Source organism: Molothrus ater, chromosome Z (genome assembly GCF_012460135.2).
Source record: "Molothrus ater isolate BHLD 08-10-18 breed brown headed cowbird chromosome Z, BPBGC_Mater_1.1, whole genome shotgun sequence".
Lineage (NCBI taxonomy): Eukaryota > Metazoa > Chordata > Aves > Passeriformes > Icteridae > Molothrus > Molothrus ater.
The window spans coordinates 43,606,912-43,621,506 of record NC_050511.2 but is presented as its reverse complement, the minus strand read 5'-3'; the positions used below and the strand labels follow the sequence as shown (position 1 = coordinate 43,621,506).

The 14,595-nt window shown below is 42.3% G+C and overlaps 1 protein-coding gene across 3 annotated transcripts in view; it reads left to right on the top strand.

Annotated features, from left to right (window-relative positions):
- NIPSNAP3A (nipsnap homolog 3A) overlaps positions 1 to 13,531 on the top strand; it is a 53,142-nt gene extending 39,611 nt beyond the window's left edge. Inside the window, exons 1-7 of one of the 3 annotated variants that reach the window (XM_054517888.1) lie at positions 4,912 to 5,020; positions 6,964 to 7,229; positions 8,520 to 8,641; positions 10,162 to 10,323; positions 11,871 to 12,020; positions 12,418 to 12,504; positions 12,615 to 13,531. In XM_054517888.1, coding sequence (XP_054373863.1) covers positions 4,946 to 5,020; positions 6,964 to 7,229; positions 8,520 to 8,641; positions 10,162 to 10,323; positions 11,871 to 12,020; positions 12,418 to 12,504; positions 12,615 to 12,691 — 939 coding nt within the window. In that variant the 5' untranslated portion in view covers positions 4,912 to 4,945 and the 3' untranslated portion in view covers positions 12,692 to 13,531. Of the gene's footprint in view, positions 1 to 4,911; positions 5,021 to 6,963; positions 7,230 to 8,519; positions 8,642 to 10,161; positions 10,324 to 11,870; positions 12,021 to 12,417; positions 12,505 to 12,614 lie in introns of those variants that run through there. The other 2 variants (XM_036402954.2, XM_036402953.1) reach the window with 2 other exon arrangements.
- Positions 13,532 to 14,595: the final 1,064 nt, after the last annotated feature.

Below are 14,595 nucleotides of genomic sequence, written 5' to 3'. Positions count from 1 at the left end.
AATCTCACTCTCTGCTTCCAGAAGAAAGCTTGTCATACACATAAAGAAGAAGCAAGTAAGAGAAGCCTGTAGAGAGTTTTAACTAAGGAGAGAGGATCTAGGTGATTTATCAGCATCATTTAAAGTCTTAATTTTATTAGGGAAAATTTATATTTATCTAGTCAGTACCTGTGAAGTAAAAAGTCAACCAGGTAGGTCTTCCTCATGTTAAGCCTCTGTCTCATGTTGAATCCTTTCAATGCTCTTTGTGGCAAAGGCCTCCCCGTTCTCAGCTGCATCGTGCTTTAAATATCTACAGTGTGAGAAGCTACCTTATGTCATCCCATCTGTGAAGACATGCAAGCAGAGCATTCGTTTTTTCCCAATTAACTAAAAATGGATTTACTAAAAGGAATATTTCACCCTTCACTTTTAAAAAATATCATTTACAAAGGCCAAGTAGATATTCTGAGAGGAAAAACTGCCATTAGAGTGATCAAATAATAAGCATAAACAATTAATACCATTTTTAAATATTGTAATATTTTTGGCCTGTTGACAGGGAAGAGTTTTTTAATATATATAATTCAGAAGTTTCAGATAAAACCATTTGTACAAAAACAAATGGAGGATATCTCTGTGTGTGTTGTCTTTAACTGGAATCATGTCCTTCTTCTGGAATCATTAAACTTTTACAGATTTCCCAGGAAATAAAAAGAAAGGAAAAATCCATTAATGAAGTGTGTAAGAAACAGGCCTTCTAAAAAAAGAACAGGGAACATATATGAATGTTTTCTTTTGAGCATAATGCAAATGGACATAGCAGCCTGCTACCAGGTTTGCGCTATGGCTACTCAAAAGATGAGCAGAGAGCATTTTGCTACAGTAGAATTTATCTCCTCCAAGATTTGATATAAGCATTGACACAAAGTGTTGTGATGACAAACATCAGACTTAAGTGTTCAAAAAAAACCCAGGCAGTATGAAGCAGCTTGCTAATTCCCTTCCACATAGCCATGAGCACCTGCTCTGCCTTTTTCTTTCAGCTGTGCAGCTCTGGAAGACAGTCTCTCAGCCAGGCCAAGAGAGTTGATGGGCTCCATGTCAGGGAATGTGAGACTCCAGGTCACCCTCCTGGGCGTGGTCAGGGAATGTGTTAAATCTCAGCACATAGGGTGTGGAGTAGATAAATCCAGAGGGAACAACACAGACCTGCTTTCTCAGAGAGACAAAGTGGTATGTTGTTGTCCTGCTGTCTTCTCCAGCAAAGCAAAAACATGGAACCCATTTTTTCTGCGCTCATTCGCTGCCTGGTAGGGCACCTGCATATGACTCTGGTTCAACCATGTCCCCAGGCCCTAGGTACAAAGAACGCTAACGTGACTCTTACCCCTGCTAAACACAAAGATGACATTGGTTCTTTCAGGCATTCTAATCAGTTCTACACAATAAATATTTATACACGATACAGATTGTTTTAATGAGATGAAGAATGCATACTGGCTAGGAAAGACAGGGAAGAAAATACCAAGTTTGCTAAGTTGTTATCCACATTTTCATATGGAACAGCTGAGCGAATGGAAACCAGAGGATATTTACATGTTCTGGCCTACTGGGAACATACCAAGAGGCTGCATTACATTCAGGAATGTTGCCTTGTGTGCATAGCAGGAAACCACTTGTTGCTTGCTCACAAAGCAGGAGATTGAGAGAGAGGAAGGGAAGCACTCAGTATGAGAGATTTGTGAAAACCTAACAGCAAAAAGCCTGTGTCTAACAACCTAAATAAGCTTGTTGGACACCTTTGTCAAGCCTACAAGCAGCACGGCACTACGTAATGGAAACCCTACTCCTACTGAAAGAAAAGGCATGGTGCATCCTGTACTTTTGAAAACTGCCTTTCTGAGAAAGGAATTCAAGCTGAAAGATCTATGGAGAAATAGAAGGAAACGTCCTTGTTTTATCATTCATACAATAGCAAACTGGAAGCCGTGATTTGCTGGAAGCAAATGGGAACATCCCCCTAGCTAAGGAACAGGTACTGTGCTTCCTCCTTTTCCAAAACTCGAGTTACTTTGCGTTTAAGCAAACATCACAAAGGACGTTTAAGATGCTTTTGAAAGCATTGAACCTTCTGGTACCTTTTTTCCATTACCCCCATCTCACATGGAGTATACCCCTTCCCACACCTTGCCCACATTCATAAGACACATACAGATGAGATTAAGAGTGTTTCCTGTTCCCTGGGAAAAAGAGAGTGGATGAAAATGTTTCATGCAGGGATTACAACGTGCACAAATCACCTTCTTACATTTTATCTCCATGGAGCTTTGGCTTCCAATAGAAAGAAATTTTTTTAATAAACCTCTTGTACTTGGGCAGCTCTATCAGTCACAGCTACATAAATTGAACATAGCACATGATTCATGAATTCACAACTGAACTAAAAACATGTCATCAAAACCAGGATACTATTCAGTATGAGTTCTTCCACAAGATTAACACTGTCATTCCCAGATGTTCAGCACCATCTGTGAGCTGTGTGTGAAGCACAGCTCCCATTCACCATTCTTTGTATTGGTAGACAGCCTTTTGAGTGGCTGACAGGAATAGGAGCTACAATCATCTCTCTTCATCCACATAGAAAGACAGAGATACCCACAGACTTCTAGAAGAATATGAATGAGAAAATACCAGGAACTATAGCAAACCCAAATTCCAGGCAAAATCACAGAGCTGAAAGAACAGTCTTCTCAACAAATTTTCTCTTAGTCACTTCCTTGACTGCAGTTTTCTCAAACTTGCTTGTTGTGTAAAATCATTGTTTCAGGGAATCATTTCAGACCTTCATTGAATTCCAGTGCAGTTTTGTACATTTTAACTCTGCACTCTTTTGAACTGTTATGCTCAGTTACGAAAATCATTATCACCTTTCTATTCCCCAACTACACAAAAATAAATATAAAACCAAAGCTTCTTCTTGGCTACTCAAGTTAGCAAGAACAAAACCTGCTTTTTATCACTACTCACTTCAAATCCTGGCTTGTGTGAACTTTACTGATGAGAAAGCAAACACAGAAAATGTTCAAACAATAAAAATAAAATCTCTTAAAAATGTGAAGGAATATTCCACCACAACATGGTTATGAAGAGCATCACTTCAACCATACAATGAGATAAACAATGGAGAACTTTAAATATTTTGGAATTTGCCATCTCATTCTTTGTCTTCAGCTGAAACACAATTTTTCCTAAATAAAAAAAAAAACCCCTTCCCTGTTAAAGCAATTTTAAAGTGGCAAAAACTGTGTCAGTAATCACAGTTCATGTCATTCTACTGTAGAAACTCTGAGACTTATTTCATGCCATATTGCAAAAAATGGTAACAAATGCAACCACTTGCAAAATAACATATAACATATACATAATGTAGATGCTTCATTCTTTCCACAATACTCTTTTAGTATGTTAAAACAACTTTTTCAATCATATTTTAATTTAGACAATCTTCTTCCTGAATTTGTCTTTAACAAAATGAAAATTTGTTCATTGTGAGAAAAAGCATGAAAACTCCATAGGCATGAATTTGTAATTGTTCTTATCACATTTAATTCCATGCAGACACCTTCAAAATCAATTATTTGGTGTAGAAGAAGGAATGTGCTGCCCCTATTAAGAGGAATCATAAAAGATGACTTGTAAATTTAGATAGTCTTCCATAAGGCATCCTTTGCTAGAAGCTGATTTGTCTCCCAAGGTAGAACTTTAGAGTGCACTGATAAGAGAAGAAATTTTATCTTTATATTAATCTTAGTCAATATTTGGTCCTGCAAAGATACAGGCTCGGCAACAGATCTCATCCCTTGGTAACTGTGAGGTTGGAAGAAGTATGCAACTGGGCCCAGAGCTGTAACCAGGTGGGAGTTCCAGTTGCTGTGCACTGCTGGCACCTCTGGTTTCACCCAAAAGAATGCCACAGAAGACTGCCATGCGACTTTCTTACGGAGGACTACTGCTGATGAAGGATTTTTATCTGCACCATTTTAAGTTTGATTCTACAAAGGAGGATCAGTGTGATCAGTTTGAAGTTTGGTCAAACTGGGGTGTGGGTGATTTTACTGAGTGATTTGCCCCAGGGCAGCCTGCGAGGAACAGGTCTCCTCAAGCAGCTAGGATACTTTTTATTGTGTTCAGGTGCATGAGCAGAGGCACAGAGAGCACATTTCAGGCATCCGTGTCGGATAATTTAAATGAGCAATTCTCAGCTGTTGCCCCTAGTTACAGCTAAGGTACAGTTAATTTTTCCTCAGTAGCTATTACAGGGCTGTGTTTTGGATTTGGAATAAGAATGTTGTTGATAACATACTGATGGCTTGGTATTTTGCCAAGTCGTGTTTATCCTACGTCAAGGATTTTTTTTCCCCCTCTCTCATGCTCCGCCAAGGAGGCGGCACGCCAATGGCAGTGGGAGGGAGCATGGCTGGGCCAGGTGACCCGAACTGACCAAAGGGATGTCCCACACACAGAACGTCATGCTGGCTATTCGAGCTGCGGGCAGTAACCTGTGAGGGCGGATCATCTGCTTTCGGCCAGGGGGGTCTGGCTGAGGCAGTGGGGGTGAGCAACTGCACTGGTGCGCTTGTTGTTGTTGTTGTTGTTTCAATTATTAACCTCTTCTTATGTTAACACACAAGTTTTCATTAGATTCTTCTCCGCATTCCACCGATGTGGGAAAGGGAGGGGCAGGGGGAAGCTGAGCAGCGATCGGAGCTGAAAACCACCACAGCTACGCCTTCCGCTCCGCCCACCGGCGCCGCGGTGCGCAGGCGGCGGGCCGGGCGGCGCGGGGGGGCGGCAGGGGCGGTCCCAGTGGCTGTGCCGCCCCCCGTGCCGTCCCCACGGCAGGCGGTGCCTGTGCCTGTGCCTGTGCCTGTGTCTGTGTGTCCGTGTCCGGGCCGTGCCCGCCATGCTGCCGCCGGCGCTCCTCCGCCGCCCGCTCGCCGCCGCCGCCCGCCAGGCCCTGCCGCGCGCCGTCCCTCAGGTAGCGGCGGGGGCGGGCGGGGCCGTTCCCTCCGCGCGGGGCCTGTCGCTGTCGCGTGGTGTCCTTTGGGATCCATCCCCGAGTGACGGGATCGACTCGATGGGAAAAGGCTGCTGAAATCAGCGAGTCCAGGCCACTGTGCTCTCTGCTCGAGCAGCACCGCCCTGTGAACTGGACCGTGGCACCAGGCGTCACGTCCGGCCTTTCCTTAAACACCTTGGGAGACGGCGACTCCACCACGTCCCTTGGCAACCCATTCCGATGTCCTATCACCCCGTCTGTAAAGAATTTCTTCCTGATACCCAATCTGAACTTTTCCCGCTGTCGCTTGAGACTATGCCCTCTTACGTTGTCACTGTCCTCAGCCTGCAAGAAGATGCCGACCCCCAGCTGGTTATAGCCTCCTGTCAGGGAGTTGTAGAGAGTGATAAGGTCACCCCTGAGCCTCTTTTCACCAGGCTAAACAGCCCCGGTTCCCTCAGCTCCTCCTCATAGGCCCTGTACTCCAGACCCTTCACCAGCTCCATTGCCCTTCTCGGGCACAGAAGTGGTCCTGCAGTATCCCAATGTCTGTCTAAGCAGGAGAAACCTTCAGGGCCTCTCATTTGCCACAGAAATCCAGTGTGGAATGGGTCGCTCCTGCAGGCTCCATACTCAGTCAGAATCCTGCAAAGGTTTATGATAGCCCCAAGGAGCTGTGACTCATGGAAGCCAGTACTGGACGTGTCATACTGCAAAGGGCCATTGAGTAACAAAGCCTTTGTTTTTCACCTTCTGTATTCAGCGACCTGGAAGTGCAGGCAGCTGGGGGGGTCAGGCTCTTCTCCCACATAACAAGTGACAGAATAAGAGGAAGCAGCCTCAAATTGCCTAAACCAGGAGAGGTGTAGATTGGATATTAGGAGAAATTTATTCACTGAAAGGGTTGTAAAGCACTGAAACAGAGGAGCGATGGAGTCACCACCCCTGGAAGTGTTTGAAAACAGGTAGATTTGTCACTTGAGGATATGGTTTAGTGGTGGATGTGGCACATCTGGATTCACAGTGGATAGGATGATCTTAAAGTAATTTCTAAACATAAACAATTCTGTTCTGTGGCTTGAGTTGCATGCTGCAGATTCACGTGCAATAGGACATGTCCAAAATCCATCCTGTAGCTGCCTCTGTGCAAACATGGGCTAAGGCCAAAGCTGTGTTTTGGCCCTAATTTTTCATGTTTTATTTGAGAGGTGAGTAGCATCTTCCAGGTTATTGAGGCAACTGCAATAGTAACTTAGTCTGGGACTCCCAAAGGGTTTTATCTAATATGAACAGAAAAACTGTTCTTGATCAGGCTTTGGGAAGCAGCCAATAAAAGGCTAGGATGTGAACTTAAGCAATCTTTTGTTGGAACGAGTCACTCTTTCTTAAGTGTTGGTATCTTCTTCTTTCATTTGCCAATAATATGTAATTTGCCAGTGCTGGTATGTGGTTGTCAGTGGAAAAACACAATGCAGTAGTGTGAGTTGGTTGGGTAAGTGCACCACAGACAGGTGTTGGTGTTGCTTCCTCTTTGGTGGCATCTCAGCAGCCTTGCTTTTGAATAATGTGTTTAGCCAAATGCATCTTGCTGCTGAGTTGCTGAGGAAGAGGTAGAGAAAAGGAGAATTCTGCTTTGTTATGAGCTAATACTTAAACAGTTGAGTGCATCAAAAGAAAGACACATTACAGTCTGTTGCATTGCCAAAAGGAGTGGCAGCAAATAATCCACATTGGAGCTACTTCCAAAGTAAAGTCTGAAAAGGTACTTCTTTCGTAGTGGATGTCATGAAGTAAGTACCCCTCTCCCAACCTGCAGTAACAGATCCTTCTGTAGTATTGCGCTAATTTAAAAAAATTAGACAGAATACAACTTTCTGGCTTGAGAATTACTTTTACTATTTTTTCTTACTATTTTCTTTCAGGTACGCCTTGCTACAGGGCCCAGACAGAATAATGGCATTTTCTACGAAATTCGCACATATGATATTAAGCCAGCGAAGATGAAGGAGTTTTTGGAAATGGTCAGCAAGTACTTTCACTTTCGCACTGCCCACTCAGAGCTGGTGGGGTTCTGGTACTCGGAGCTGGGAGCCATGAACAAGGTGCTGCACATTTGGAAGTACGGTACGGTCAGCATCCCTTCGCGCCACTCTGCTCCCTCTGTGTCCCCTGTCTCCTCGGCAAGAAGGTGAGGGGAATGCTTACCTGCCTTTTCTTTGTTGCTCTCGGTGTAAGGAGGTGCCCCCAAAACATTGCTCCTGTACTGACTAGTGACAGGAACACGCCAGAGCTTGTCAGGACAACTTTGACGTGTTGGGATGAGAAAGTTACAGATGTTCTTGAACAGCAGTCTCTGTTCAAAACAGGTCTAATAGAGGAACTGTGGCGGAGTGTTTCATTCATGGTAAATATTTTTAACTTAGTGTCAGTTCCACAAATATCTTGAAACTTTTGAAGCTAATGGAGAAAAGGAAATATGCATGCATATGCAGTCTGTGTGTGTTTATATGCATGTATAATAGTTCTTGTATTTTAGCTCAGAGTACCAGTCATTCCCATTAAAGAAATGAGCATGCAGTTTGCATGCTTAAACTCCTTGTGCAGTGGGCCTGTCCTGAGGTAGGAAGCCACTCCACTAGGTCTGACTTCTGAGGCATGCAGAATGTTTTTGTTGGAACTTTAACCTTGCTAGCAATACGGTTTTTACAGTATGATGAACTTTTTTTCTTGTTGGACTTGGTGCTGACATGGAAGGTACAGGTAAGCCAAAAAAGCTGCTATTATGCTAAAAACTAGGTGTGCTGGCTGTGCTTTTTGTAGAGCCCAAGGGAAGGGATACTTGTGTTAATTCCCCAAATACACAAGTGATACTTGTGTATAATTCCGCTTGAGCACCTGCTGCAGTACAGTTGCATCTACATGTTGATACAATGTGCTAATTGAAGTCCTGTGTGGCCACACTGTTTAGATTAAAGGATCACCCCTTTTGTTTTGGAGGGATGAATCCTGGAATCAGAGAATTGTTTGGTTCCTCTCAGTCATGTTGCTCAGGGCCACATCCAGCCTGACCTCTAACACTTCCAGGGATAGGGCATCCACTGCTTCTCTGAGCAATCTGCTCCAGTGCCTCAGCATTCTCACAGTAAAGAATTTATTCATTATATCTAATCTAAACATTTCTCCATCCCAGAAGGTATTTAAGGCCGGGCTGGATGGAGCTCTGTGTGGCTGGTGTCCCCTCACGTGGCCAGGGGCTTGAAACTAGGTGATGTTTAGAGGTTCCTTCCAATCCAAACCATCCTGTGATTCTAAGTCTACCCTTTGTCAGTTTAAAGCCATTTCCTCTTGTCCTGTCACTACATGCCCTCATACAAAGTGCCTCAGCTCTCTTATAGGCTCCCTTTAAGTGCTGGAATGCTGCTGTAAGGTCTTCCTGGAGCCTTCTCTTCTTCAGGCTGAATAGCCCAAACTCTTCCAGCCTTTCTTCACAGGAGAGGTGCTTGAGCACTTGGATCATCTTTGTCACCTCCTCTGATGTCAGTCCTTCTTCCTTCATCCACCAAAGCTGTAACTCCATCACAGAAGGCCAAAATGAGTCAGGTACAATTTGCCTTTAGTGAAGCCATGTTGGCTGTCACCAATCACCTCATGGCCTTCCATGAGACTTGGCATAGTTTCCATAAGGATCTGCGCCTTGATCTTGCCAGGCACAGAGGTGAGACTGACCAAGCTGTAGTTCTACAGTTCTTCTTATGTTCCTTTTTAAAAATGGGCTGCCACAACCTGTCAAATACAATGAATTGTGGCTTAGCCACTTCCTCTGACAATTTCCTCAGGACCCATGAATGTATCCCATTAACTTCTGTTGATTTGTGCACCTTCACGTTCCTGGTATGGTCTCAGATCTGGATTCTTCCTACAGCAGGTGGTTCTTCATTCTCACAGCCCCTGCCTTTGCCTTCTGTGACTTGCATGGTCTGGCTGGAGCACTTGCCAGTGCAGACCAAGGCAAAAAAGAACATTGAGTACCTTAACATTTTTCATTACCTGGGCAGTCATATCTTTCTTCTCCTTCAAGAGAGGACCATTCATTTGTCAATATTTTGAGTTCACTTGCATTTATAAATTGTCCTGCTTCTCAGAACATTTTATTCTTGGCTAATGTGACTATCTTTAAATTAAAAAAAAATCTATGGGAAACCTTTAAAATGCAAAACTAAGAGAAAACCTATACCTTTTGTTTCCTAACAGAAGGTTAGGAAACTGTTTGGACTGTTTTACAGTCTAATTGTGGTGGTTCCTCCCCCCACCCTGAGAGCACATTATGATCTGAGAAATGAACAAAGTTTACAACATCCTTCCTCCTTGATTCATCAGATCCCTGCTTACATAATTTCTATATTTATCTCTTAGTCCCAAGATACTGGTATTTCTCAAAGTTCTTCCCATCCTCATACGCTGGATTTTTCTTTTGTAATATTAGGGGCTGTTTGCATAATTGCTTAAAGATGCCACTGCAGCCTAAGCAGTTGAAATTCACACTCTTACTTAAGTGGATTTGTTTTCCATTAAGAAAAAAAAAAAAAAGAAGAAATGGTTTAGCTTTTGGGCATTTAAAATCTTTTTATGTAACTGAACACACAAACATTAATTCTACACTTTTAATGTCACTTTATATAAGCCAAAGCACATTTAATAATTTTTTCTTGATAGACTATTACTTCTCCTGATTTTTTTCCACTTCATTTCCATATCCACTGTGCTTTCTCCAAATCTTTTCCTTGGTAACTGTTGCCACATCCAGTAGTGCCTGCAATTGCTATGTGTAAATCTTTTTAAACAGTAAACTTGCTTAACTTATTTTAACTCTTCTGTAAACTTTCTGGGAAAATTCCATTTGGCTTGAATCCATTTTAATCTGAGAGCTAAAGCAGATTTTAAAGGAAGTTTTGCAGAATTTAAAGGAAACTTACCACATCTGCTTTGAGCTAATATGATCTCTGAAAATACCAGTTTCAAAATTAGTTAAGTGTAGTTTGCCTTCTTGCCATTATACATTTTGATTGAGTCTGATGTGATATCATATGCATTTTTTCATGGTTTTTTTTCCTTCCTTACAGATAATTTTGCCCACAGAACAGCAGTCCGGCAGGCACTAGCAAATGACAAAGACTGGCAGGGAAAGTTCATCTCTGCAGCTCTCCCCTTGGTAGAGAAGCAGCACAATGAGGTTGCTTATCTGGTGCCCTGGTGTCAGCTCGGGAAGCCTTCAAAGGAAGGGGGTGAGCTTATCTTTTCTTTTGCTGATTAAAGCTACCAACACTAACAAAAAATGGCTTAAAGTTTAAACCAGGTATTGCACAGTTTTATGACCCTTTACGTAACAAATGCATGTACGTGCACCCATGTGGAAAAGGTGACGTAACACAATGGGGGACTGTTTTTTGGAAGGATTTTTCACTAACATACATCAATAGCTGACTAGAGCACTGATCATCAAGGTTGTTAATGATCAGGATGGTAACTTGCTAAACGAATATGCAAAATGGCAGTGCCATAGTAGTGGTCAGAGCAGCCATCCCAGACTTCCTTTGTCGGTCCATCAGTGAGAGGGCATTTCCTGGATAATTGTTGTTCTCTTTCACAGAGATTTTCCTCTTATCAATTTGCTTTGATGATACTGCTTCTTTCACATAAAGTTTAAAAAATTCCCTACTTCTTTAAAGATACATGAAAGTCAAACAAGGATCTGCTCCTTGATTTTGCCAGGTACAGAGGTGAGACTGACTGAGCTGTGGTTCTGCAGTTCTTCCTTATGCCCCTTTTTGTAACAGTCACAGGTTAGGTGTAGAAGTCATGTCTCTTTGTACTTTAATTCTCTCTGTTGCAAATTTGATGTTAGTACTATTGCCTGTTTCCCAGTTCATGAATAGTGGCAGGCTTTCCTGCATGAAGTGACAGGGAGCAGACCTTGCTTCAGCCCTCAGCACATGTATAACTACAGTAATCTTTGTTCTTTATTTCCTTTATTCAGGATTTGGAATTTTATGCTGCTGCTGTTGAATTTGAAACAGTTTTCTCTAAAATCTGGAGAGACAACTTGAAACACTGTTATAGTTTGTCTCCAGCCTGTTGCTAGAGAGTGACACCAGACACTGCCAAGTAGCAAGTGTCTGGCTTTCTATTACTGTGTCAACAATTGTGACCTGAACAGAAAGAAGACAAGTACCTTTTAGCAGGACTGGAAGTTTTTTGGTGAATTACGCCATTTCTCTACAAATAAAGGAGATGCTTGGCACAGCAGAGGTGCTAAACTAGTCCTGCTCTTTTGGTTATGCTGTCAGATCTTATTGTGATCAACTGCCAGAAGTCAAAGGAGTTTGTAATGTCATAAACCACTTCACTGCCAGAAAATATCTCCAGTCTTAGAAAAGACACCAAGCATTGCTCAAGCAGACACCCAAATTCCTCTAACAAGTATGAGCACTTGTGGTACCTGCAAAGTAGTCTGAATATCCCAAAGTCTCCATGCAGCATTGAAAATTGCAAAGTTGGGCTTTGTGGGAAGCCTTCTGTTCTTCAGGGCCCTGGTACTTAGACTGACACTTGAACTAACTGCTATTAGTGAGCTTGAGCTCTTGTGAGCCTCTGGAAGGCGTGAGTTCTTGTGCATGTTGGGAGGAAGTGGCAGTTTCCTGTTGTCCCCAAATGATAGTGAAATGTTATACTGGTCTCACAGCAAATACACCATGGCCATGAGACATGGTTCAAGATCTGCTGTATTAATTTGTATTTCCTTCCTTGTGGTAGTGTTTGCCTTTTCTTCTAGGTGTGTATGAATGGGTTACTTTCCAGATGAAGCCTGGTGGGCCAGCATTGTGGGGTGAAGCATTTCGTGCTGCAATCAATGCTCACATCAACACAGGATATACCAAGCTGATCGGTGTTTTCCACACAGAATATGGATTACTTAACACAGGTACTCATCAATTCCTGATACAAGCTTTGGCATAGGAGGGGGCAGAGGAGAGGGGCAAGCCACCATCCTGGATCAGGATTGGCCAGCTTGCTGAAAATGTTGGTGTGGATCACTGACGTCCTGTAAACAGTCCTTGAACTCAGCGTTGTGTATTGGGTTATAGACTTAAGCCAGTTGCCCCAATCTTAAAATACTGTCAGATGTTAAAAGACTCTCTGATATTAAAGTCAAACCATGCAATGGCTCAGTGAAAGATCATCCCACCACTGGCATGCCTGGAGAATTGTTTCTGATAGCGGCAAGGCCTGTAACAGATGAAGGCAGATTGCTTGGACTTAGAGTACATGTTGTATTGCAGCATAGTAGTGCTCAGCTGAGTTTATTTGTACTTTCTCAGTCCATGTACTATGGTGGAACGAGAGCCCAGATCAGCGGGCAGCAGGAAGACACAGTGCCCATGAAGATGCCAGAGTTGTGGCAGCTGGTAAGACATGATGAATCTAGAGAACTCACGTGTGTTACCTGCATGCATGCTGAGAAAAGGATTACCTTTCATTTCAATACTGTCTTAATTAAACATGTATTTAATTTTAGTGCGCGACAGTGTCAGATTCTTGGAGTCCCAGAAAAATGTGCTTCTGATTCCTCTGCAATGCTCACCGCTGAAGTAACCTTCTTCTAAAGGATGTAACTGATGGTAGAAGAGACAAGATGGAAGTGCTGTCAGCAAGTGACATGGACCCCCATACCCTCATGAGCTGAGCTGTTCTTCAGATGACAAAAAATGGATGCAAAACGCTGATCCACTGGCAGTGTAAATCAGCACTCTGACACCAATTGTCAGAGTTTATGGTGATGTTCCTACCTCGCCAGGACAAACAACTTGAGCCATATCATGACATAAAACATGCATTACCAACCTTCTATTTTAATCCTTAAATTCTTCATGATTTTTTGCATAGCTAGATCACTTACCAAACTGAGAAAGTTAAGTGCTCTTGTTCAGCATTCCAGCCAGGGATGGTATAATTTTTATAACATACTTTGATGCCTCTTAATTATCACATCTTAGTTATTCCATACAGTTTTAAGAAGGAAAGCTCCCACATGTATCTTACCAAATTATGTTTTAATCACTTCTCACTGGCGTACTTTATATTAATTCTGAGCAATGTACAACATCAGTGTTGCTGGAATTGCACTTAAATGCAACAGTGGGGCTGATTAGGTAGTGTATCCTAATGAGTTCTGCCATGAGACTTTTTACATAATAAGTTGTTATGGCTCATTTCAGCCTTTTCTTTTTTTGTTCATCAAACACTGCCTCAAAACTGTGAGTTATCCATACAAGTTTTGGCTTGGATATTTTATCATTTGTTTAAGGTGCTATAGGTGATTAGCCCTTCTTGTTCAATTGTGTCATCAGACTCAACTGATGACATGTACTGTCATTCTTTGAAATACTTTTTGTCAGACTGTTGAAAGCTAAATAAATGAGCATAAAGCATTAATTCTTAGTGTTTATGGCTCAAGTTCTTACTCTTTCTAACTATGAAATGATAACTCTCATTTTCCAAGTACAGTATTCATTTTGCAGATCTTCTCTTTCGCAACAACAAATTGCTTTAGAATGACTAAGTTGGTAAGAGTGAATAGCAGTAGGGCAGAGGGCACATGGGCTAAGAAGTCAAACTTCTATTTTGTATACAGTGGTACAGAGCACCCTCTTCTGCAATTTATAGGTATTGACTATAAATTGCAGAGCACTTGGGAGGATTTTCTACATGTTAATCATGGATCTGCAGTGAGCAATTGTGAACTGAAGTATCTTAGTGCAGGTTGCCTAATGATTATTTCTGCTTTAAAGTTCATTAAGATCTCAAAGAAAGCACTAAAACAAGCTCTGGGCCATTATGCTTGTGTCCCAGGTAGGAACACGGGATGTGGCTGCTGTAGTTAAGGGAATGTAACAGGTCCCAGCTGCTATATCCATGTCCTCATACACTGTTCCCTCCAACAAAGCCATGTTTAGCATTCTCAGGGTGGAACAAACACTACTTCAGAGACCCCCGTCTTACATTTTACAAATCAACCTTGAAGGTACCAAGAGCTGATGAACCAGTATATTGTTCAGAACATTCCCTTACAAGAGTTCTTTCAAAGGAATATTTTTTTTTTTAACTAAAAAATATGGGCTGAAAAATGGGGAGAGAGAATTAAAAAGACTTTTTTTTTTAATTTTAATGCAAGAATTGTTTCACTGGGGCTTTTTGTTTGTTGTTTTTTTTTAATTAAAACTATTTTCTGTAACATCAGCACTGAGAGTAGAGAACATTAAAGATGTTAGAGGTGTGCTTTATCCTGAGGTGCCAGCTGGACACTAGGTCAAAACAGAAAACCCAGGAAATTAAGAGGCCTAGGCAATCATCAACCACATGAAGTTCAAAGTGCCAGATTCTGCAGCTGGGGCAGGGCAACTCTGGCTGTACAGACAGGCTGGAGGAAAAGATGTTAGAAAGTGGCAGGAATGGGCCCTGGGTGGTCCTGGTCTGTGGCAAGTTGAATGTGAGTCACA